The sequence below is a fragment of the Lampetra fluviatilis genome, chromosome 39 (assembly GCF_964198595.1).
Source record: "Lampetra fluviatilis chromosome 39, kcLamFluv1.1, whole genome shotgun sequence".
NCBI lineage: Eukaryota > Metazoa > Chordata > Hyperoartia > Petromyzontiformes > Petromyzontidae > Lampetra > Lampetra fluviatilis.
The window spans coordinates 11,820,763-11,843,955 of NC_136313.1; the positions used below are offsets into that span (position 1 = coordinate 11,820,763).

Genomic DNA, 23,193 nt, shown 5'->3' on the forward strand with positions numbered 1-23,193 from the left:
TCGATCAATGGTCAGGGTCAACGGCGGCGTGGTGTATTCCGCAAATATGGCCGACTGAGGGCGGGTACAAGCCCGCGTGAATAGGTTAAACGTTGAGTTTTATAAGGACACCACGGGGTGACCATCCCCTCCACCCATTTTTGGGTTCACGACGGACGGACGGACGGACGGACACAATAATCCCCTGTGGGCTGGTGGAACCAGGTGGTTCCTATTTAAAGCTTTCGTGACTGCAGGGATTCATCTTCTTGGTTCTTTCGGTAAAGTCACGTAGAAGGAAAATAATAAAAATAAAACAAAATAATTCTCACTAGTGAGAAATATTTTATTTTATTATGTTTTATTTTTATTATTTTCCTTCTACGTGACTTTACCGAAAGAACCAAGAAGACAGGTGGTTCCTATCAGTATTATACAGGATACTACGTTCATGCACGAGTAGTGGTGCTGTGATCAGCATGCCTACGCTATTAACCCGGCAATTTTAGCTCAATTTACAACCACGGCTAACATCTGTGGCGAGAGATTTCTGAACTGGTCCTGAGCACTCACACCTTAACCCCTTGAACCTTGAAAGACCAGCTTGGTGAAGTATGGTCAAATAACATTGTGGGGAGGTGTTCATCCAGCAGTGGATTAATGAAGGGTTTACACACGTTCGGTGGAACCTTGCTGAGAAGCGCTGTATAAGGTATTAAAATGTGTTTGTGTTCACCGTTGTGGTGCTGGGTATGTGCTCCATTTGACCGTTTAATGTCGGCCATACCGCCAACCCCGCGGTGAGCAGAGAGTGCAATACAAAGAACCTCATGTATTTACAAAGTACTTACATGGCCATGGCTGTATGTAATGCATTTTTGTGATTTCAGCAATTGTACATGGCTTGAGTCGTATAAATATGACAAACCAAGGGAATAGTTTGTATTTGCTGAACAGGAGTAAAACTAGGATTTTCAGCCAGCTGTGCTTAGGAAAGTCCACTATTCAGAACAAGCGTTATTTTAATATATGTTTTTTCTCAACGTTCCAACTCGGATCCAATGAAATGAGGATGTGGCTCTTTTGTTATTTTGTTTTGTCACCTACACTATGTAATAATTACTGGTGCTGTTTTATGTGAGTGGGGTGGTTTTATTTTCTTAGAAGCAATCTGTGTGTCGGCGAGAATGTGGTGGTGAAGATGAGATTTATTTTCATCTTTTTGCGACAACCCCTCAATTTTCCATCGCAGAGTTTACCGTAACGTTTCGGATTCCACATCTATTATTACAACAAAAAATACCACGGGCTTCTTCACTAAGTCAGCCGCCGTTCAATTTAAAGGAAATGAAACAATTGTCATCGTCTCTCTTGCACTTTCAGCTGCATGTGCTGCTGTTGGTCTTGCGTGTTCTTGGTCGTAAGTGGCGCAGGGGTTCTGCTGCTACCGCTGTTTGCCCTGTGATTGCACGCACTGTTTGGCTCAAGCCCCAAGGGCCTCCCCATTCAAACAAAAGCCGGGCATGCTGGCTTTAGAGTTCCAGAGTGAAAAGCTGGGGGGGGGGATTATCCACCGCGTATCCCAGGGCCACCACGCTGTAAATATTTGCATTTCAATACCTGGTAACGCGGGCAGGCGGGCGGGCCACAGAGTTGAGGAACTCCGACATCGTTGCCGTCGCCTTTTTTGCGATCGGCGCGTCCCCTGTTCCATCGCTAACTTTAGACTAAAAACATCGCTTTGCTTTGTTTCGAAGTTGTTGCACGCTATCCCGTGCGTGGCTTACGCGGTGCTCTTAACGCCATGCGGAGTTTGTGTTCCAAAGTTTGACCTTGGTTTTCGTGGATGAAAAGGGACCCATCATGGCAGCGGCGTATTACTACAGGCCACACACAGCTCCTGTAAGTGCTCTTTGCTTTGAACACGCTGTGTATTAACATAAGTGACTTGTTTAGCTCTCTGCAGACTATAATGAAGACGTTTTAACAGAATGTGTGCATAGCCTTTTTTTAAAAATATAAAACTTCGGTGTAGTAGCTGCTGTTTGTTTTGAATGTTAATCTGTATCTAACTTCAATTAACGTATGGAATGAAGCCCGGATGTGAACGTATGTTCGGTTTTCTCCGGGCCACTCCTGATTTGACCTGAACGGAGCAAAACACTGCTTGCTCATGACAACCATTGAGACTCATCACGAATGGAGGATGTTTTAGAATGATGAAGGTTTAAGATCCACTTAATGTAACAAAAAAAAATATCGGCTGGGGTTCCACTTTGTGGGTTTTCTCGGTGCAACCAGAACACGCGAGAGACGGTCGTCGCACGCGAGTATTTACATCATATTGCAGCTCAAACACCCTTTTTCCGTTTATTGCCCTGGAATCCCCGGTATGGGAATTCCCTCCCATCTGTTTTTCACAATCCTCCACAATTCATATTCCCCAAGCTTGTGTTCGTAAAACTCTTTATATACATAAAAAAAAAATGGAATATGCCTATCACTCCGGGTTTGGTACACATTTGCTGTTTTTCTCCCTCTTTAGGAATGTACTTTTTATTCTGGGTTCTTTAATGACAATAAATAAATAAACATAAATCTGCCAAGCATCCAAATGCTGAACCCTCCAGAATACAAGTCTTGAGTCTCGGTAATGCTACGCATGGCGATATCGTGAAACAGAAAGCCCTCCCGTGGTCGGTTTTGTGTGGCTGTGCCAGGGCAGGCCCTGCTATGGCACGGCCTGGCAGGAAAACATTTGCCGCTGTTGCAGAGGCTCCACGGCTCGGACACAGCGGCTGCCCTGATTTATTGCTGCTGTGCGTAATAATTATAATAATGCTACCCTGCCGAGTGCTTTAAAGCGGACGTTAAAAGAAGCCCTGACGTCATTTGCAAGACTCGGTCGGCCATTTGCGTGTGGGGGGGCCAAACATGTCTCGTTAAAAATGTACACGCTGGTTACGCACTTTGTGATTGCATGCAGCAATCGTCGCCCCCTACTGGCAGACTGATGGCCATTTGCAGGCCTGATGCAGAGTCGCGCCCACAGGGTCAGCTGTCACTGGGGGTGCCCTTTTCAAGTGTGAGAGATGAGATGTGACGTAAAGCACTCTGAGATGCCCCGATGTATAAGGCGCTACATCAGAAGTAATAATAATGATAATCGTCGGCTTGATGCTCGCCGCTCTGACGCGCGTAGTTGCGGGAGAGCCCGGATTTGCCGCCGCACGACGCACTCAGCCGAATTTTGCCAGAGTACGAGCATCTCTTCCGGGCCCACGGGAATCCTGTGCCAGCGCCGGTAGCACCGGCGGCACCGACGGGGTCCAAGAGCCAGGGCGGCTCGACCGCACGGCACACTCTTCCGCCACAGCCAACCCGCACAGCTGAGTAAGAGTTTGCTTCATTTCAATGGGTAAAAGTTGCAGCCCTTGAACTTCTTACGCCGCCGCTGCTAGCGGAAGGGTATCGACAAGAAAGAGATCTTGAGAGACCCTCCACATGTATTTTTGACCTTCCACGCTGGCCAGACTTCTTGGAAGAGGTGGGAGTTTCTCCACTTCAACCAAACTCGAATTGCCTATCGCGTGTCTATATGCATATTGAACTTCTTTCCCACCATACGTAGCCAACCGTGCTAATCGGAGGTACATTATATCTACCCTTTTGTGCTGCTGGATAGACGGAGGCAGGGATGATATTAGAAACTTGCACCGTTTTTCAGTGTGGTTGCGATAATTTGTGAACTGGACTACATTGAAAATCCAGGAAAGAATTTCACTAATTTAAATTTGGTGCGATATGAACCAAAGTGAAGTGATGGCTGCTCGGGTTGCTCATGGCCTTCCTCCAGCAGTGGATTGATCATGGCTGATGATAATGATGGTGGAGGAGGATGAATATATGAAGGGTTATTTCATAAATTGAACATTGTTTTAAATGTTTTACAAAATACCACTGCCGTGACATCTTGGCAAATCTATGGGCAGATGCGGCATCGTTTATAACCGATTGTGAAAATTTAAAATAACGCACTGCTGACGTAAGCGGCACAGCCCCCAGGTGAACGTAACATGGCCGGCACGGAGATCTCTAGTAGCAAACACGGGGGGTGGGGGGGGGCGAGTGTTGTGTTTATGGAGGTGACGCGAGCGATATCTCGGTCTCAGGAGGATGGATCCCCACAGCTCCGTCGTCCTGGACTACCAAACCAAGGTACGTTAGCATGTTATTGGAACTGTAGGATCAACGTTGGCCCAACGTTGCATGTTTAATGGGTTTGTGCCCACCCGCTCCGTGGCTTGCCTCCCATAACGTGCGATACAATATGCAATTGATTTATTAAGCATCTCAATATTTACGTCTCGAGACTTAAGGTAATTTTTGCATTGTCTGACTCGAGGCAAGTCGTGATGTTCGGCGAGTGCCCCGCGTTAGGCCAGTTTCCCACTTTAGTTCAGTACCTTGGTTTAGGCCAGTGCATTGCTTCACTGCAGTGTCCCACTTTAGGCCAGTGGTCAGCTTTAGACCAGTGGTCATCTTTAGGCCAGTGCCTCGCTTTATTCCAGTGACCTGCTTTAGGCCTGTGGTCTTTAGGTCATTGTCCCACTTTAGCACAGTTGTCAGTTTTAGGTCCGTGTCCCACTTTAGGACATTTGTCAGCTTTAAGCCAGCGGTCAACTTTAGGTCAGTGCCTCACTTTAGACAAGTTTCCCACTTTATTCAAATGTCCCACTTTCGGACAGTGCCTCATTTTAGGCCAGTGTCCCACTTTAGAACAGTGTCCCACTTTAGGCCAGTGATCTACTTTAGACCAGTGGCCATCTTTAGGTCAGTGGCCCACTTTATCCCAGTAGTCAGCTTTTTAGGCTAGCGCCTCACTTTCAGCCAGTTATCAGCTTTAGTCCAGTGCCTCGCTTTAGGCCAGCGTCACACATTAGGCCAGTGGTTAGTTTTAGGCCAGTGTCACACTTTAGGCCAGTGGTTAGCTTTAGGCCAGTGTCCCCCTTTCGGCTAGTGGTCAGCTTTAGGCCAGTGTCCCACTTGAGGCTTGTGTCCCACTTTCGGACAGTGCCTCACATTAGGCCATTGTCCCGCTTTAGGGCACTGCATTGCTTCACTGCTGTAAGCATATGTCTCACTTCAGGCCAGTGGTCAGCTTTAGGCTAGTAACCGGCTTTAGGCCATTGGTCCACTTGAGGACAATGGCCATTTTTAGGGTATTGTCCCACTTTAGCCCAGTGGTCAGCTTTAGGGCAGTACTGATCAGGTTTAGGCCAGTACCTCGTTCTAGGCCAGCATCCCACTTCATGTCATTGGTCAGCTTTAGCCCATTGTCCCACTGTAGGCCAGCGTACAACTTTAGGCCAATGGTCAGCTTTAGGTCAGTGTCTCACTTTAGGCCGGTGTCCTACTTTAGGCCAGTGGTCAGCTTTAGGCCAGTTTTTCACTTTAGAACATTGTCACGCTTTAGGCCAGTGTCCTATTTTATTCCAGTATCATGATTTAGGCTATTCTCCCTCTTTAGGCCAGTGTTCCAGTTCAGGACGGTGTCCAAATTTAGGCCAGTGGTCAGCTTTAGGCTAGTATCCATCTTTAGGCCAGTTGTCCACTTTAGTCTGGTTCCACACTTTCGGCCAGTGTCCTACTTTAGTACAGTGCCCCACTTTAAACCAGTATCCCGCCTTAGGCCAGTGTCCCGCTTTAGGCCAGTGGTCAGCTTTAGGCCAGTGTCCCGCTTTAGGCTAGTGTCACACTTTAGGCCAGTGGTCAGCTTTAGGTAATTGCCTCGCTTTAGGCCCGTGATCAGCTTTAGAGCAGTGCCTCGTTTTAAGCCAACATCCCACTTTAGGCCAATATTCCACATTAGGCCAGTGGCCATCTTTAAGTCAGTGTCCCACTTTAATCCAGTTTATAACGTTAGGCCATTGGTCAGCTTTAAGCGCACAGTCAACTTTAGGCCAGTATCACACGTTAAGCCATTGTCCTGCTTTCGGACAGTTTTTAGCTTGGGACCAGTGCCTCGCTTTAGGCCAGTGCCTCACTTCAGGTTAATTTCCCGCTGTAGACCACTGCTTCGCTTTAGGTCAGTGTCACACTTTAGGCCATTGTCCCACTTTAGGCCAATAGTCGGGTTGAGGCCAGTTTAGAGCTTTAGACCATTGCTTCACTTTTTGCCAGTGTCCCACTTTAGGCCATTGGTCAGCTTCAAGCCAGCGGTCACCGTTAGGCAAGTGTCCAACTTTAGGCCAGTGTCCCACTTTCAGCCATTGTCTTGCTTTAGGCCAGTGTTCCGCTTTAAACCAGTGCCTGACTTGAGACCGGCACCTCACTTTAGGCTATTACCACTTTAGACCAGTGTCCCACTTTAGGCTTGTGGTCAGCTTTAGGTCAGTATTCGACTTTAGATCAGTGCATCACTTTACGTTAGTGTCCCACTTTAGGCCACTGGTCAGCTTTAGGCCAGTGTCCCACTTTAGGCCAGCGTATCACTTTAGGCCAATGGTCAGCTTTAGGTCAGTATCTCACTTTAGGCCAGTGCCTCACTTTCAGCCAGTGAGATCAGTTTTAGGCCATTGCCTCACTTTAAGCCAGCGTACCACTGTAGGACAGTGCCTCACTTTCAGCCAGTGATCAGGTTTAGGCCAGTTCCTCGCTTTAGGCCAGCGTCCCACTTTATGCCAGTGGTCAGCTTTAGGCCAGTGTCCAAATTTAGGCCAGTGGTCAGCTTTAGGCCAATGCCTTGCTTTATCCCAGTGTCCCGTTTTAGTCCTGTGTCGCTCTTCAGGCCAGTTATCAGCTTTAGGCTAGTATCCATCTTTAGGCCAGTTGTCCACTTTAGTCTGGTTCCACACTTTCGGCCAGTGTCCTACTTTAGTACAGTGCCCCACTTTAAACCAGTGTCCCGCCTTAGGCCAGTGTCCCGCTTTAGGCCAGTGGTCAGCTTTAGGCTAGTGTCACACTTTAGGCCAGTGGTCAGCTTTAGGTAATTGCCTCGCTTTAGGCCCGTGATCAGCTTTAGAGCAGTGCCTCGTTTTAAGCCAACATCCCACTTTAGGCCAATATTCCACATTAGGCCAGTGGCCATCTTTAAGTCAGTGTCCCACTTTAATCCAGTTTATAACGTTAGGCCATTGGTCAGCTTTAAGCGCACAGTCAACTTTAGGCCAGTATCACACGTTAAGCCATTGTCCTGCTTTCGGACAGTTTTTAGCTTGGGACCAGTGCCTCGCTTTAGGCCAGTGCCTCACTTCAGGTTAATTTCCCGCTGTAGACCACTGCTTCGCTTTAGGTCAGTGTCACACTTTAGGCCATTGTCCCACTTTAGGCCAATAGTCGGGTTGAGGCCAGTTTAGAGCTTTAGACCATTGCTTCACTTTTTGCCAGTGTCCCACTTTAGGCCATTGGTCAGCTTCAAGCCAGCGGTCACCGTTAGGCAAGTGTCCAACTTTAGGCCAGTGTCCCACTTTCAGCCATTGTCTTGCTTTAGGCCAGTGTTCCGCTTTAAACCAGTGCCTGACTTGAGACCGGCACCTCACTTTAGGCTATTACCACTTTAGACCAGTGTTCCACTTTAGGCTTGTGGTCAGCTTTAGGTCAGTATTCGACTTTAGATCAGTGCATCACTTTACGTTAGTGTCCCACTTTAGGCCACTGGTCAGCTTTAGGCCAGTGTCCCACTTTAGGCCAGCGTATCACTTTAGGCCAATGGTCAGCTTTAGGTCAGTGTCTCACTTTAGGCCAGTGCCTCACTTTCAGCCAGTGAGATCAGTTTTAGGCCATTGCCTCACTTTAAGCCAGCGTACCACTGTAGGACAGTGCCTCACTTTCAGCCAGTGATCAGGTTTAGGCCAGTTCCTCGCTTTAGGCCAGCGTCCCACTTTATGCCAGTGGTCAGCTTTAGGCCAGTGTCCAAATTTAGACCAGTGGTCAGCTTTAGGCCAATGCCTTGCTTTATCCCAGTGTCCCGTTTTAGTCCTGTGTCGCTCTTCAGGCCAGTTATCAGCTTTAGGCTAGTATCCATCTTTAGGCCAGTTGTCCACTTTAGTCTAGTTCCACACTTTCGGCCAGTGTCCCACTTTAGTACAGTGCCCCGCCTTAGGCCAGTGTCCCACCTTAGGCCAGTGTCCCGCTTTAGGCCAGTGTCCCACTTTAGGCCAGTGTCACACTTTAGGCCAGTGGTCAGCTTTAGGTAATTGCCTCGCCTTAGGCCCATGATCAGCTTTAGAGCAGTACCTCGTTTTAAGCCAACATCCCACTTTAGGCCAATATTCCACATTAGGCCAGTGGCCATCTTTAAGTCAGTGTCCCACTTTAGTGCAGTTTCTAACGTTAGACCATTGGTCAGCTTTAAGCCCACAGTCGACTTTAGGCCAGTATCACACGTTAAGCCATTGTCCTGCTTTCGGACAGTTTTTAGCTTGGGACCAGTGCCTCGCTTTAGGCCAGTGCCTCACTTCAGGTTAATTTCCCGCTGTAGACCACTGCTTCGCTTTAGGTCAGTATCACACTTTAGGCCATTGTCCCACTTTAGGCCAGTAGTCAGCTTTAATCCGGTGTCCCACTTTCATCCAGTGATACGCTTTTGGTCAATGCCTCGCTTTAAGCCAGTGTCCCACTTTAGGGCACTAGTCAGCTTTAGGCCAGTGTCCCACTTTAGGCCAGCGTATCACTTTAGACCAATGGTCAGCTTTAGGTCAGTGTCTCACTTTAGGCCAGTGCCTCACTTTCAGCCAGTGATCAGTTTTAGGCCATTGCCTCACTTTAAGCCAGCGTACCACTGTAGGACAGTGCCTCACTTTCAGCCAGTGATCAGGTTTAGGCCAGTTCCTCGCTTTAGGCCAGCGTCCCACTTTATGCCAGTGGTCAGCTTTAGGCCAGTGTCCAAATTTAGGCCAGTGGTCAGCTTTAGGCCAATGCCTTGCTTTATCCCAGTGTCCCGCTTTAGTCCTGTGTCGCTCTTCAGGCCAGTTATCAGCTTTAGGCTAGTATCCATCTTTAGGCCAGTTGTCCACTTTAGTCTAGTTCCACACTTTCGGCCAGTGTCCCACTTTAGTACAGTGCCCCGCCTTAGGCCAGTGTCCCGCCTTAGGCCAGTGTCCCGCTTTAGGCCAGTGTCCCACTTTAGGCCACTGTCACACTTTAGGCCAGTGGTCAGCTTTAGGTAATTGCCTCGCCTTAGGCCCGTGATCAGCTTTAGAGCAGTACCTCGTTTTAAGCCAACATCCCACTTTAGGCCAATATTCCACATTAGGCCAGTGGCCATCTTTAAGTCAGTGTCCCACTTTAGTGCAGTTTCTAACATTAGGCCATTGGTCAGCTTTAAGCCCACAGTCGACTTTAGGCCAGTATCACACGTTAAGCCATTGTCCTGCTTTCGGACAGTTTTTAGCTTGGGACCAGTGCCTCGCTTTAGGCCAGTGCCTCACTTCAGGTTAATTTCCCGCTGTAGACCACTGCTTCGCTTTAGGTCAGTATCACACTTTAGGCCATTGTCCCACTTTAGGCCAGTAGTCAGCTTTAATCCGGTGTCCCACTTTCATCCAGTGATACGGTTTTGGTCAATGCCTCGCTTTAAGCCAGTGTCCCACTTTAGGGCACTAGTCAGCTTTAGGCCAGTGTCCCACTTTAGGCCAGCGTATCACTTTAGACCAATGGTCAGCTTTAGGTCAGTGTCTCACTTTAGGCCAGTGCCTCACTTTCAGCCAGTGATCAGTTTTAGGCCATTGCCTCACTTTAAGCCAGCGTACCACTGTAGGACAGTGCCTCACTTTCAGCCAGTGATCAGGTTTAGGCCAGTTCCTCGCTTTAGGCCAGCGTCCCACTTTATGCCAGTGGTCAGCTTTAGGCCAGTGTCCAAATTTAGACCAGTGGTCAGCTTTAGGCCAATGCCTTGCTTTATCCCAGTGTCCCGCTTTAGTCCTGTGTCGCTCTTCAGGCCAGTTATCAGCTTTAGGCTAGTATCCATCTTTAGGCCAGTTGTCCACTTTAGTCTAGTTCCACACTTTCGGCCAGTGTCCCACTTTAGTACAGTGCCCCGCCTTAGGCCAGTGTCCCGCCTTAGGCCAGTGTCCCGCTTTAGGCCAGTGTCCCACTTTAGGCCAGTGTCACACTTTAGGCCAGTGGTCAGCTTTAGGTAATTGCCTCGCCTTAGGCCCGTGATCAGCTTTAGAGCAGTACCTCGTTTTAAGCCAACATCCCACTTTAGGCCAATATTCCACATTAGGCCAGTGGCCATCTTTAAGTCAGTGTCCCACTTTAGTGCAGTTTCTAACATTAGGCCATTGGTCAGCTTTAAGCCCACAGTCGACTTTAGGCCAGTATCACACGTTAAGCCATTGTCCTGCTTTCGGACAGTTTTTAGCTTGGGACCAGTGCCTCGCTTTAGGCCAGTGCCTCACTTCAGGTTAATTTCCCGCTGTAGACCACTGCTTCGCTTTAGGTCAGTATCACACTTTAGGCCATTGTCCCACTTTAGGCCAGTAGTCAGCTTTAATCCGGTGTCCCACTTTCATCCAGTGATACGGTTTTGGTCAATGCCTCGCTTTAAGCCAGTGTCCCACTTTAGGGCACTAGTCAGCTTTAGGCCAGTGTCCCACTTTAGGCCAGCGTATCACTTTAGACCAATGGTCAGCTTTAGGTCAGTGTCTCACTTTAGGCCAGTGCCTCACTTTCAGCCAGTGATCAGTTTTAGGCCATTGCCTCACTTTAAGCCAGCGTACCACTGTAGGACAGTGCCTCACTTTCAGCCAGTGATCAGGTTTAGGCCAGTTCCTCGCTTTAGGCCAGCGTCCCACTTTATGCCAGTGGTCAGCTTTAGGCCAGTGTCCAAATTTAGACCAGTGGTCAGCTTTAGGCCAATGCCTTGCTTTATCCCAGTGTCCCGCTTTAGTCCTGTGTCGCTGTTCAGGCCAGTTATCAGCTTTAGGCTAGTATCCATCTTTAGGCCAGTTGTCCACTTTAGTCTAGTTCCACACTTTCGGCCAGTATCCCACTTTAGTACAGTGCCCCGCCTTAGGCCAGTGTCCCGCCTTAGGCCAGTGTCCCGCTTTAGGCCAGTGTCCCACTTTAGGCCAGTGTCACACTTTAGGCCAGTGGTCAGCTTTAGGTAATTGCCTCGCCTTAGGCCCGTGATCAGCTTTAGAGCAGTACCTCGTTTTAAGCCAACATCCCACTTTAGGCCAATATTCCACATTAGGCCAGTGGCCATCTTTAAGTCAGTGTCCCACTTTAGTCCAGTTTCTAACGTTAGGCCATTGGTCAGCTTTAAGCCCACAGTCAACTTTAGGCCAGTATCACACGTTAAGCCATTGTCCTGCTTTCGGACAGTTTTTAGCTTGGGATCAGTGCCTCGCTTTAGGCCAGTGCCTCACTTCAGGTTAATTTCCCGCTGTAGACCACTGCTTCGCTTTAGGCCAGTGTCACACTTTAGGCCATTGTCCCACTTTAGGCCAGTAGTCAGCTTTAATCTGGTGTCCCACTTTCGGCCAGTGATACGCTTTTGGTCAATGCCTCGCTTTAAGCCAGTGTCCCACTTTAGGGCACTGCATTGCTTCACTGCTGTAAGCATATGTCTCACTTCAGGCCAGTGGTCAGCTTTAGGCTAGTAACCGGCTTTAGGCCATTGGTCCACTTGAGGACAATGGCCATCTTTAGGGCATTGTCCCACTTTAGCCCAGTGGTCAGCTTTAGGGCAGTACCTCACTTTCAGCCACTGATCAGGTTTAGGCCAGTACCTCACTCTAGGCCAGCATCCCACTTTATGTCATTGGTCAGCTTTAGGCCATTGTCCCACTGTAGGCCAGCGTACCACTTTAGGCCAATGGTCAGCTTTAGGTCAGTGTCTCACTTTAGGACGGTGTCCTACTTTAGGCCAGTGGTCAGCTTTAGGCCAGTTTTTCACTTTAGAACATTGTCACGCTTTAGGCCAGTGTCCTATTTTATTACAGTGTCATGATTTAGGCTATTTCTCCCTCTTTAGGCCAGTGTTCCACTTCAGGACGGTGTCCAAATTTAGGCCAGTGGTCAGCTTTAGGGCAGTGCCTCGCTTTAGGCCAGTGCCTCACTTTCAGCCAGTGATCAGTTTTAGGCCATTGCCTCACTTTAAGCCAGCGTACCACTGTAGGACAGTGCCTCACTTTCAGCCAGTGATCAGGTTTAGGCCAGTTCCTCGCTTTAGGCCAGCGTCCCACTTTATGCCAGTGGTCAGCTTTAGGCCAGTGTCCAAATTTAGACCAGTGGTCAGCTTTAGGCCAATGCCTTGCTTTATCCCAGTGTCCCGCTTTAGTCCTGTGTCGCTCTTCAGGCCAGTTATCAGCTTTAGGCTAGTATCCATCTTTAGGCCAGTTGTCCACTTTAGTCTAGTTCCACACTTTCGGCCAGTGTCCCACTTTAGTACAGTGCCCCGCCTTAGGCCAGTGTCCCGCCTTAGGCCAGTGTCCCGCTTTAGGCCAGTGTCCCACTTTAGGCCAGTGTCACACTTTAGGCCAGTGGTCAGCTTTAGGTAATTGCCTCGCCTTAGGCCCGTGATCAGCTTTAGAGCAGTACCTCGTTTTAAGCCAACATCCCACTTTAGGCCAATATTCCACATTAGGCCAGTGGCCATCTTTAAGTCAGTGTCCCACTTTAGTGCAGTTTCTAACATTAGGCCATTGGTCAGCTTTAAGCCCACAGTCGACTTTAGGCCAGTATCACACGTTAAGCCATTGTCCTGCTTTCGGACAGTTTTTAGCTTGGGACCAGTGCCTCGCTTTAGGCCAGTGCCTCACTTCAGGTTAATTTCCCGCTGTAGACCACTGCTTCGCTTTAGGTCAGTATCACACTTTAGGCCATTGTCCCACTTTAGGCCAGTAGTCAGCTTTAATCCGGTGTCCCACTTTCATCCAGTGATACGGTTTTGGTCAATGCCTCGCTTTAAGCCAGTGTCCCACTTTAGGGCACTAGTCAGCTTTAGGCCAGTGTCCCACTTTAGGCCAGCGTATCACTTTAGACCAATGGTCAGCTTTAGGTCAGTGTCTCACTTTAGGCCAGTGCCTCACTTTCAGCCAGTGATCAGTTTTAGGCCATTGCCTCACTTTAAGCCAGCGTACCACTGTAGGACAGTGCCTCACTTTCAGCCAGTGATCAGGTTTAGGCCAGTTCCTCGCTTTAGGCCAGCGTCCCACTTTATGCCAGTGGTCAGCTTTAGGCCAGTGTCCAAATTTAGACCAGTGGTCAGCTTTAGGCCAATGCCTTGCTTTATCCCAGTGTCCCGCTTTAGTCCTGTGTCGCTGTTCAGGCCAGTTATCAGCTTTAGGCTAGTATCCATCTTTAGGCCAGTTGTCCACTTTAGTCTAGTTCCACACTTTCGGCCAGTATCCCACTTTAGTACAGTGCCCCGCCTTAGGCCAGTGTCCCGCCTTAGGCCAGTGTCCCGCTTTAGGCCAGTGTCCCACTTTAGGCCAGTGTCACACTTTAGGCCAGTGGTCAGCTTTAGGTAATTGCCTCGCCTTAGGCCCGTGATCAGCTTTAGAGCAGTACCTCGTTTTAAGCCAACATCCCACTTTAGGCCAATATTCCACATTAGGCCAGTGGCCATCTTTAAGTCAGTGTCCCACTTTAATCCAGTTTATAACGTTAGGCCATTGGTCAGCTTTAAGCGCACAGTCAACTTTAGGCCAGTATCACACGTTAAGCCATTGTCCTGCTTTCGGACAGTTTTTAGCTTGGGACCAGTGCCTCGCTTTAGGCCAGTGCCTCACTTCAGGTTAATTTCCCGCTGTAGACCACTGCTTCGCTTTAGGTCAGTGTCACACTTTAGGCCATTGTCCCACTTTAGGCCAATAGTCGGGTTGAGGCCAGTTTAGAGCTTTAGACCATTGCTTCACTTTTTGCCAGTGTCCCACTTTAGGCCATTGGTCAGCTTCAAGCCAGCGGTCACCGTTAGGCAAGTGTCCAACTTTAGGCCAGTGTCCCACTTTCAGCCATTGTCTTGCTTTAGGCCAGTGTTCCGCTTTAAACCAGTGCCTGACTTGAGACCGGCACCTCACTTTAGGCTATTACCACTTTAGACCAGTGTCCCACTTTAGGCTTGTGGTCAGCTTTAGGTCAGTATTCGACTTTAGATCAGTGCATCACTTTACGTTAGTGTCCCACTTTAGGCCACTGGTCAGCTTTAGGCCAGTGTCCCACTTTAGGCCAGCGTATCACTTTAGGCCAATGGTCAGCTTTAGGTCAGTGTCTCACTTTAGGCCAGTGCCTCACTTTCAGCCAGTGAGATCAGTTTTAGGCCATTGCCTCACTTTAAGCCAGCGTACCACTGTAGGACAGTGCCTCACTTTCAGCCAGTGATCAGGTTTAGGCCAGTTCCTCGCTTTAGGCCAGCGTCCCACTTTATGCCAGTGGTCAGCTTTAGGCCAGTGTCCAAATTTAGGCCAGTGGTCAGCTTTAGGCCAATGCCTTGCTTTATCCCAGTGTCCCGTTTTAGTCCTGTGTCGCTCTTCAGGCCAGTTATCAGCTTTAGGCTAGTATCCATCTTTAGGCCAGTTGTCCACTTTAGTCTGGTTCCACACTTTCGGCCAGTGTCCTACTTTAGTACAGTGCCCCACTTTAAACCAGTGTCCCGCCTTAGGCCAGTGTCCCGCTTTAGGCCAGTGGTCAGCTTTAGGCTAGTGTCACACTTTAGGCCAGTGGTCAGCTTTAGGTAATTGCCTCGCTTTAGGCCCGTGATCAGCTTTAGAGCAGTGCCTCGTTTTAAGCCAACATCCCACTTTAGGCCAATATTCCACATTAGGCCAGTGGCCATCTTTAAGTCAGTGTCCCACTTTAATCCAGTTTATAACGTTAGGCCATTGGTCAGCTTTAAGCGCACAGTCAACTTTAGGCCAGTATCACACGTTAAGCCATTGTCCTGCTTTCGGACAGTTTTTAGCTTGGGACCAGTGCCTCGCTTTAGGCCAGTGCCTCACTTCAGGTTAATTTCCCGCTGTAGACCACTGCTTCGCTTTAGGTCAGTGTCACACTTTAGGCCATTGTCCCACTTTAGGCCAATAGTCGGGTAGAGGCCAGTTTAGAGCTTTAGACCATTGCTTCACTTTTTGCCAGTGTCCCACTTTAGGCCATTGGTCAGCTTCAAGCCAGCGGTCACCGTTAGGCAAGTGTCCAACTTTAGGCCAGTGTCCCACTTTCAGCCATTGTCTTGCTTTAGGCCAGTGTTCCGCTTTAAACCAGTGCCTGACTTGAGACCGGCACCTCACTTTAGGCTATTACCACTTTAGACCAGTGTTCCACTTTAGGCTTGTGGTCAGCTTTAGGTCAGTATTCGACTTTAGATCAGTGCATCACTTTACGTTAGTGTCCCACTTTAGGCCACTGGTCAGCTTTAGGCCAGTGTCCCACTTTAGGCCAGCGTATCACTTTAGGCCAATGGTCAGCTTTAGGTCAGTGTCTCACTTTAGGCCAGTGCCTCACTTTCAGCCAGTGAGATCAGTTTTAGGCCATTGCCTCACTTTAAGCCAGCGTACCACTGTAGGACAGTGCCTCACTTTCAGCCAGTGATCAGGTTTAGGCCAGTTCCTCGCTTTAGGCCAGCGTCCCACTTTATGCCAGTGGTCAGCTTTAGGCCAGTGTCCAAATTTAGACCAGTGGTCAGCTTTAGGCCAATGCCTTGCTTTATCCCAGTGTCCCGTTTTAGTCCTGTGTCGCTCTTCAGGCCAGTTATCAGCTTTAGGCTAGTATCCATCTTTAGGCCAGTTGTCCACTTTAGTCTAGTTCCACACTTTCGGCCAGTGTCCCACTTTAGTACAGTGCCCCGCCTTAGGCCAGTGTCCCACCTTAGGCCAGTGTCCCGCTTTAGGCCAGTGTCCCACTTTAGGCCAGTGTCACACTTTAGGCCAGTGGTCAGCTTTAGGTAATTGCCTCGCCTTAGGCCCATGATCAGCTTTAGAGCAGTACCTCGTTTTAAGCCAACATCCCACTTTAGGCCAATATTCCACATTAGGCCAGTGGCCATCTTTAAGTCAGTGTCCCACTTTAGTGCAGTTTCTAACGTTAGACCATTGGTCAGCTTTAAGCCCACAGTCGACTTTAGGCCAGTATCACACGTTAAGCCATTGTCCTGCTTTCGGACAGTTTTTAGCTTGGGACCAGTGCCTCGCTTTAGGCCAGTGCCTCACTTCAGGTTAATTTCCCGCTGTAGACCACTGCTTCGCTTTAGGTCAGTATCACACTTTAGGCCATTGTCCCACTTTAGGCCAGTAGTCAGCTTTAATCCGGTGTCCCACTTTCATCCAGTGATACGCTTTTGGTCAATGCCTCGCTTTAAGCCAGTGTCCCACTTTAGGGCACTAGTCAGCTTTAGGCCAGTGTCCCACTTTAGGCCAGCGTATCACTTTAGACCAATGGTCAGCTTTAGGTCAGTGTCTCACTTTAGGCCAGTGCCTCACTTTCAGCCAGTGATCAGTTTTAGGCCATTGCCTCACTTTAAGCCAGCGTACCACTGTAGGACAGTGCCTCACTTTCAGCCAGTGATCAGGTTTAGGCCAGTTCCTCGCTTTAGGCCAGCGTCCCACTTTATGCCAGTGGTCAGCTTTAGGCCAGTGTCCAAATTTAGGCCAGTGGTCAGCTTTAGGCCAATGCCTTGCTTTATCCCAGTGTCCCGCTTTAGTCCTGTGTCGCTCTTCAGGCCAGTTATCAGCTTTAGGCTAGTATCCATCTTTAGGCCAGTTGTCCACTTTAGTCTAGTTCCACACTTTCGGCCAGTGTCCCACTTTAGTACAGTGCCCCGCCTTAGGCCAGTGTCCCGCCTTAGGCCAGTGTCCCGCTTTAGGCCAGTGTCCCACTTTAGGCCACTGTCACACTTTAGGCCAGTGGTCAGCTTTAGGTAATTGCCTCGCCTTAGGCCCGTGATCAGCTTTAGAGCAGTACCTCGTTTTAAGCCAACATCCCACTTTAGGCCAATATTCCACATTAGGCCAGTGGCCATCTTTAAGTCAGTGTCCCACTTTAGTGCAGTTTCTAACATTAGGCCATTGGTCAGCTTTAAGCCCACAGTCGACTTTAGGCCAGTATCACACGTTAAGCCATTGTCCTGCTTTCGGACAGTTTTTAGCTTGGGACCAGTGCCTCGCTTTAGGCCAGTGCCTCACTTCAGGTTAATTTCCCGCTGTAGACCACTGCTTCGCTTTAGGTCAGTATCACACTTTAGGCCATTGTCCCACTTTAGGCCAGTAGTCAGCTTTAATCCGGTGTCCCACTTTCATCCAGTGATACGGTTTTGGTCAATGCCTCGCTTTAAGCCAGTGTCCCACTTTAGGGCACTAGTCAGCTTTAGGCCAGTGTCCCACTTTAGGCCAGCGTATCACTTTAGACCAATGGTCAGCTTTAGGTCAGTGTCTCACTTTAGGCCAGTGCCTCACTTTCAGCCAGTGATCAGTTTTAGGCCATTGCCTCACTTTAAGCCAGCGTACCACTGTAGGACAGTGCCTCACTTTCAGCCAGTGATCAGGTTTAGGCCAGTTCCTCGCTTTAGGCCAGCGTCCCACTTTATGCCAGTGGTCAGCTTTAGGCCAGTGTCCAAATTTAGACCAGTGGTCAGCTTTAGGCCAATGCCTTGCTTTATCCCAGTGTCCCGCTTTAGTCCTGTGTCGCTCTTCAGGCCAGTTATCAGCTTTAGGCTAGTATCCATCTTTAGGCCAGTTGTCCACTTTAGTCTAGTTCCACACTTTCGGCCAGTGTCCCACTTTAGTACAGTGCCCCGCCTTAGGCCAGTGTCCCGCCTTAGGCCAGTGTCCCGCTTTAGGCCAGTGTCCCACTTTAGGCCAGTGTCACACTTTAGGCCAGTGGTCAGCTTTAGGTAATTGCCTCGCCTTAGGCCCGTGATCAGCTTTAGAGCAGTACCTCGTTTTAAGCCAACATCCCACTTTAGGCCAATATTCCACATTAGGCCAGTGGCCATCTTTAAGTCAGTGTCCCACTTTAGTGCAGTTTCTAACATTAGGCCATTGGTCAGCTTTAAGCCCACAGTCGACTTTAGGCCAGTATCACACGTTAAGCCATTGTCCTGCTTTCGGACAGTTTTTAGCTTGGGACCAGTGCCTCGCTTTAGGCCAGTGCCTCACTTCAGGTTAATTTCCCGCTGTAGACCACTGCTTCGCTTTAGGTCAGTATCACACTTTAGGCCATTGTCCCACTTTAGGCCAGTAGTCAGCTTTAATCCGGTGTCCCACTTTCATCCAGTGATACGGTTTTGGTCAATGCCTCGCTTTAAGCCAGTGTCCCACTTTAGGGCACTAGTCAGCTTTAGGCCAGTGTCCCACTTTAGGCCAGCGTATCACTTTAGACCAATGGTCAGCTTTAGGTCAGTGTCTCACTTTAGGCCAGTGCCTCACTTTCAGCCAGTGATCAGTTTTAGGCCATTGCCTCACTTTAAGCCAGCGTACCACTGTAGGACAGTGCCTCACTTTCAGCCAGTGATCAGGTTTAGGCCAGTTCCTCGCTTTAGGCCAGCGTCCCACTTTATGCCAGTGGTCAGCTTTAGGCCAGTGTCCAAATTTAGACCAGTGGTCAGCTTTAGGCCAATGCCTTGCTTTATCCCAGTGTCCCGCTTTAGTCCTGTGTCGCTGTTCAGGCCAGTTATCAGCTTTAGGCTAGTATCCATCTTTAGGCCAGTTGTCCACTTTAGTCTAGTTCCACACTTTCGGCCAGTATCCCACTTTAGTACAGTGCCCCGCCTTAGGCCAGTGTCCCGCCTTAGGCCAGTGTCCCGCTTTAGGCCAGTGTCCCACTTTAGGCCAGTGTCACACTTTAGGCCAGTGGTCAGCTTTAGGTAATTGCCTCGCCTTAGGCCCGTGATCAGCTTTAGAGCAGTACCTCGTTTTAAGCCAACATCCCACTTTAGGCCAATATTCCACATTAGGCCAGTGGCCATCTTTAAGTCAGTGTCCCACTTTAGTCCAGTTTCTAACGTTAGGCCATTGGTCAGCTTTAAGCCCACAGTCAACTTTAGGCCAGTATCACACGTTAAGCCATTGTCCTGCTTTCGGACAGTTTTTAGCTTGGGATCAGTGCCTCGCTTTAGGCCAGTGCCTCACTTCAGGTTAATTTCCCGCTGTAGACCACTGCTTCGCTTTAGGCCAGTGTCACACTTTAGGCCATTGTCCCACTTTAGGCCAGTAGTCAGCTTTAATCTGGTGTCCCACTTTCGGCCAGTGATACGCTTTTGGTCAATGCCTCGCTTTAAGCCAGTGTCCCACTTTAGGGCACTGCATTGCTTCACTGCTGTAAGCATATGTCTCACTTCAGGCCAGTGGTCAGCTTTAGGCTAGTAACCGGCTTTAGGCCATTGGTCCACTTGAGGACAATGGCCATCTTTAGGGCATTGTCCCACTTTAGCCCAGTGGTCAGCTTTAGGGCAGTACCTCACTTTCAGCCACTGATCAGGTTTAGGCCAGTACCTCACTCTAGGCCAGCATCCCACTTTATGTCATTGGTCAGCTTTAGGCCATTGTCCCACTGTAGGCCAGCGTACCACTTTAGGCCAATGGTCAGCTTTAGGTCAGTGTCTCACTTTAGGACGGTGTCCTACTTTAGGCCAGTGGTCAGCTTTAGGCCAGTTTTTCACTTTAGAACATTGTCACGCTTTAGGCCAGTGTCCTATTTTATTACAGTGTCATGATTTAGGCTATTTCTCCCTCTTTAGGCCAGTGTTCCACTTCAGGACGGTGTCCAAATTTAGGCCAGTGGTCAGCTTTAGGGCAGTGCCTCGCTTTAGGCCAGTGCCTCACTTTCAGCCAGTGATCAGTTTTAGGCCATTGCCTCACTTTAAGCCAGCGTACCACTGTAGGACAGTGCCTCACTTTCAGCCAGTGATCAGGTTTAGGCCAGTTCCTCGCTTTAGGCCAGCGTCCCACTTTATGCCAGTGGTCAGCTTTAGGCCAGTGTCCAAATTTAGACCAGTGGTCAGCTTTAGGCCAATGCCTTGCTTTATCCCAGTGTCCCGCTTTAGTCCTGTGTCGCTCTTCAGGCCAGTTATCAGCTTTAGGCTAGTATCCATCTTTAGGCCAGTTGTCCACTTTAGTCTAGTTCCACACTTTCGGCCAGTGTCCCACTTTAGTACAGTGCCCCGCCTTAGGCCAGTGTCCCGCCTTAGGCCAGTGTCCCGCTTTAGGCCAGTGTCCCACTTTAGGCCAGTGTCACACTTTAGGCCAGTGGTCAGCTTTAGGTAATTGCCTCGCCTTAGGCCCGTGATCAGCTTTAGAGCAGTACCTCGTTTTAAGCCAACATCCCACTTTAGGCCAATATTCCACATTAGGCCAGTGGCCATCTTTAAGTCAGTGTCCCACTTTAGTGCAGTTTCTAACATTAGGCCATTGGTCAGCTTTAAGCCCACAGTCGACTTTAGGCCAGTATCACACGTTAAGCCATTGTCCTGCTTTCGGACAGTTTTTAGCTTGGGACCAGTGCCTCGCTTTAGGCCAGTGCCTCACTTCAGGTTAATTTCCCGCTGTAGACCACTGCTTCGCTTTAGGTCAGTATCACACTTTAGGCCATTGTCCCACTTTAGGCCAGTAGTCAGCTTTAATCCGGTGTCCCACTTTCATCCAGTGATACGGTTTTGGTCAATGCCTCGCTTTAAGCCAGTGTCCCACTTTAGGGCACTAGTCAGCTTTAGGCCAGTGTCCCACTTTAGGCCAGCGTATCACTTTAGACCAATGGTCAGCTTTAGGTCAGTGTCTCACTTTAGGCCAGTGCCTCACTTTCAGCCAGTGATCAGTTTTAGGCCATTGCCTCACTTTAAGCCAGCGTACCACTGTAGGACAGTGCCTCACTTTCAGCCAGTGATCAGGTTTAGGCCAGTTCCTCGCTTTAGGCCAGCGTCCCACTTTATGCCAGTGGTCAGCTTTAGGCCAGTGTCCAAATTTAGACCAGTGGTCAGCTTTAGGCCAATGCCTTGCTTTATCCCAGTGTCCCGCTTTAGTCCTGTGTCGCTGTTCAGGCCAGTTATCAGCTTTAGGCTAGTATCCATCTTTAGGCCAGTTGTCCACTTTAGTCTAGTTCCACACTTTCGGCCAGTATCCCACTTTAGTACAGTGCCCCGCCTTAGGCCAGTGTCCCGCCTTAGGCCAGTGTCCCGCTTTAGGCCAGTGTCCCACTTTAGGCCAGTGTCACACTTTAGGCCAGTGGTCAGCTTTAGGTAATTGCCTCGCCTTAGGCCCGTGATCAGCTTTAGAGCAGTACCTCGTTTTAAGCCAACATCCCACTTTAGGCCAATATTCCACATTAGGCCAGTGGCCATCTTTAAGTCAGTGTCCCACTTTAGTCCAGTTTCTAACGTTAGGCCATTGGTCAGCTTTAAGCCCACAGTCAACTTTAGGCCAGTATCACACGTTAAGCCATTGTCCTGCTTTCGGACAGTTTTTAGCTTGGGATCAGTGCCTCGCTTTAGGCCAGTGCCTCACTTCAGGTTAATTTCCCGCTGTAGACCACTGCTTCGCTTTAGGCCAGTGTCACACTTTAGGCCATTGTCCCACTTTAGGCCAGTAGTCAGCTTTAATCTGGTGTCCCACTTTCGGCCAGTGATACGCTTTTGGTCAATGCCTCGCTTTAAGCCAGTGTCCCACTTTAGGGCACTGCATTGCTTCACTGCTGTAAGCATATGTCTCACTTCAGGCCAGTGGTCAGCTTTAGGCTAGTAACCGGCTTTAGGCCATTGGTCCACTTGAGGACAATGGCCATCTTTAGGGCATTGTCCCACTTTAGCCCAGTGGTCAGCTTTAGGGCAGTACCTCACTTTCAGCCACTGATCAGGTTTAGGCCAGTACCTCACTCTAGGCCAGCATCCCACTTTATGTCATTGGTCAGCTTTAGGCCATTGTCCCACTGTAGGCCAGCGTACCACTTTAGGCCAATGGTCAGCTTTAGGTCAGTGTCTCACTTTAGGACGGTGTCCTACTTTAGGCCAGTGGTCAGCTTTAGGCCAGTTTTTCACTTTAGAACATTGTCACGCTTTAGGGCAGTGTCCTATTTTATTACAGTGTCATGATTTAGGCTATTTCTCCCTCTTTAGGCCAGTGTTCCACTTCAGGACGGTGTCCAAATTTAGGCCAGTGGTCAGCTTTAGGGCAGTGCCTCGCTTTATGCCAGTGTCTCGCTTTAGTCTTGTGTCCCACTTCAGGCCAGTTGTCAGCTTTAGGCTAGTATCCATCTTTAGGCCAGTGGTCCACTTTAGTCTAGTTCCACACTTTCGGCCAGTGTCCCACTTTAGTACAATGCCTCACTTTAGGCCAGTGCCCCACTTTAGGCCAGTGTCCCGCCTTAGGCCAGTGTCCCGCTTTAGGCCAGTGGTCAGCTTTAGGCCAGTGTCCCGCTTTAGGCCAGTGTCCCACTTTAGGCCAGTGTCCCACTTTAGGCCAGTGTCACACTTTAGGCCAGTGGTCAGCTTTAGGTAATTGCCTCGCCTTAGGCCCGTGATCAGCTTTAGAGCAGTACCTCGTTTTAAGCCAACATCCCACTTTAGGCCAATATTCCACATTAGGCCAGTGGCCATCTTTAAGTCAGTGTCCCACTTTAGTCCAGTTTCTAACGTTAGGCCATTGGTCAGCTTTAAGCCCACAGTCAACTTTAGGCCAGTATCACACGTTAAGCCATTGTCCTGCTTTCGGACAGTTTTTAGCTTGGGATCAGTGCCTCGCTTTAGGCCAGTGCCTCACTTCAGGTTAATTTCCCGCTGTAGACCACTGCTTCGCTTTAGGCCAGTGTCACACTTTAGGCCATTGTCCCACTTTAGGCCAGTAGTCAGCTTTAATCCGGTGTCCCACTTTCGGCCAGTGATACGCTTTTGGTCAATGCCTCGCTTTAAGCCAGTGTCCCACTTTAGGGCACTGCATTGCTTCACTGCTGTAAGCATATGTCTCACTTCAGGCCAGTGGTCAGCTTTAGGCTAGTAACCGGCTTTAGGCCATTGGTCCACTTGAGGACAATGGCCATCTTTAGGGCATTGTCCCACTTTAGCCCAGTGGTCAGCTTTAGGGCAGTACCTCACTTTCAGCCACTGATCAGGTTTAGGCCAGTACCTCACTCTAGGCCAGCATCCCACTTTATGTCATTGGTCAGCTTTAGGCCATTGTCCCACTGTAGGCCAGCGTACCACTTTAGGCCAATGGTCAGCTTTAGGTCAGTGTCTCACTTTAGGACGGTGTCCTACTTTAGGCCAGTGGTCAGCTTTAGGCCAGTTTT

The 23,193-nt window shown here is 49.3% G+C and overlaps 1 protein-coding gene across 1 annotated transcript in view; it reads left to right on the top strand.

Moving 5' to 3' along the window:
* The first annotated feature begins 53 nt into the window (after positions 1–53).
* Positions 54–23,193, top strand: part of LOC144946004 (coiled-coil domain-containing protein 33-like) — a 78,571-nt gene continuing 55,431 nt past the window's right edge. The window contains exons 1-3 of the mRNA XM_078874736.1: positions 54–1,881; positions 3,182–3,372; positions 4,152–4,197. Of these exons, the coding sequence (XP_078730862.1) occupies positions 1,843–1,881; positions 3,182–3,372; positions 4,152–4,197 (276 nt within the window). The 5' untranslated portion in view covers positions 54–1,842. The remainder of the gene's footprint in view (positions 1,882–3,181; positions 3,373–4,151; positions 4,198–23,193) is intronic.